Here is a 1,967-nt window from a genome sequence, read left to right on the forward strand (position 1 = left end):
GAACTGAAAAATTAACATAGTTAATGTTAAGGAAAATATCTCTATTATTTAGTCAATATTGTAAATTGATATTGTGGTTATTTCCTTTCCTATTTAGTTTCTGGACAAGCCTTACTTGTATGCTATAGTTTAGGTTTTCCTTTACCCGTATGGTTGTATAAAAGCTGTAAACCTAGTTGTTCAATATACTAGCATTACAATCCCATTCCGTGATTCTTATGATGGTACCAGAGTGATTGATATCTGGGAAAGTAAACAGTAAACACATAAACAACCCTAGCAAACCCTAGCCATGAGCGATAACACAGACACGAAGTCGAAGTCAACTTTCTCGAGCATGACTTCACATCTAAAGTGGGAGAGTCCTAATCATCCACTTTATCTCCATCATTCAGATCAACCCGGTGCAGTACTTGTGCCGCAGTCATTGGTGGAAGACAATTACAATACATGGATCCAATCCATGACCATGGCCTTAAAGGTCAAGAACAAACTAGGGCTTGTTGATGGAACTGTCAAGAAGCCGAGTGAAGATGAACATGAAGAATTGCAGCAATGGAATCGATGCAATAATCTGGTTAAAACATGGCTCTTAGGATCCATGTCAAAAGAAATCTCAAGTAGTGTCATCAACTGCAAGGATGCAAGGCAGATGTGGCTTGATTTACAAGAACGGTTTTCTCATGCAAACATCGTTCAATTGTTTCATGTAGAAAACGAGATCCATGATTGTGTACAAGGCAACATGACGGTAAGTTCATATTTTACCAAACTAAAAGGCTTATGGGACGAGCGCGATGTGTTGTGTTCTATCCCTGCATGTAGCTGCGATACAAAGAAGGAAATCATCTCATATGTTGAGACTCAGAAAACAATGAAATTCCTCATGGGCTTAAGTGATTCCTTTTCCACTGTCCGCAGCAATATCCTCCTTCTTGAGCCTTTACCCACAGTGAACAGAGCCTACTCTCTTGTTCTTCGCCATGAGAAGCAGGCGGAAGTCTCAAGTGGAAAAAATACCTCTCAACCTGACGCAGCAGCATTTGCTGTAAAGACCGGTGGCCGCGAGCTTGAAACTGAGAATGGTGGTCCTCGCTGTGGTAGATGTAGCAAGACAAACCACAGCACCAAAAATTGCCGTGCCCATCTCAAATGCACTTTCTGTGGATGGAAGGGTCATACCTTCGAATATTGCCGCAAACGTAAAGCGGCCGCTGAGACTGAACAAAGCCGCTCGACACCTTTCAAGGGCAATCAAGTTGCCGTGCATGACAAGGAAGATGGGATGCCAAGCTTTCCTTTTTCTCAAGACGATTGTAAGCAGATCCTTGCCATGTTGAACAAAAACCGTTCCTCATTTGCCAATCACGTGGGTAACTCTTCAACTAATGAAGAACTTTCAGGTAAAGCATTTTCTCTCATGCATAATGGCATTAAAAATGTTTGGATCTTGGATAGTGGTGCAACGGACCACGTTGTTTGCAGCCCTCATTATCTCACATCATCAAGGCCAGTTACAAATCACACTGTCCAACTTCCAAATGGCTCTCTTGCCACGGTCACTCACATTGGACAAGTGGTCTTCTCTCCCACACTTGTGCTTGACAATGTTCTGTGTGTTCCATTCTTTACCTTAAATCTGATATCCATTAGCAAACTTGCATATGATTCCCTTTATATTACCATCTTCCTCAAACAGTTTTGTGTCATACAGGACCTACGCTCGGGGAAGATGATTGGGACGGGAATTGAACGGGAGGGCCTCTACTATCTCGACCCATCCAAGAAAGGAACATGCAACACCATTAGCACAACCAACCCACATCTTTGGCACCAACGCCTCGGACATCCATCCAAAACTGCCTCTATGTTATTTCCTTTTAAACCAAGTTTTTGTGATTCAAATAAGTGTGACATTTGTCCCTTAGCCAAGCAAACAAGAGCACCATTTTCCCTGAGTTCCATAT

General features: G+C 42.3%; 1 protein-coding gene across 1 annotated transcript; it reads left to right on the top strand.

The window, feature by feature from the left end:
- Positions 1-469: 469 nt before the first annotated feature.
- LOC125480160 lies at positions 470-1,752 on the top strand. The gene is made up of 2 exons (XM_048590631.1): positions 470-1,403; positions 1,715-1,752. Exons 1-2 carry the CDS (start codon positions 470-472, stop codon positions 1,750-1,752), a joined length of 972 nt encoding a protein of 323 aa, XP_048446588.1.
- The last annotated feature ends 215 nt before the right edge of the window (positions 1,753-1,967 follow it).

This window comes from the organism of the source record quoted next, unplaced genomic scaffold, assembly GCF_019419815.1.
Source record: "Pyrus x bretschneideri cultivar Hongxiangsu unplaced genomic scaffold, Pyrus_bretschneideri_v1 Contig1, whole genome shotgun sequence".
NCBI classification, from domain to species: Eukaryota; Viridiplantae; Streptophyta; class Magnoliopsida; order Rosales; family Rosaceae; genus Pyrus; species Pyrus x bretschneideri.

Excerpts from the sequence above, each read along its gene's own strand:
- LOC125480160 (XM_048590631.1), top strand. The coding sequence starts at position 470 with ATGGCCTTAAAGGTCAAGAACAAACTAGGGCTTGTTGATGGAACTGTC. Across the intron at positions 1,404-1,714 it reads AACTAATGAAGAACTTTCAG|GACCTACGCTCGGGGAAGAT; the intron begins GTAAAGCATTTT and ends TGTGTCATACAG.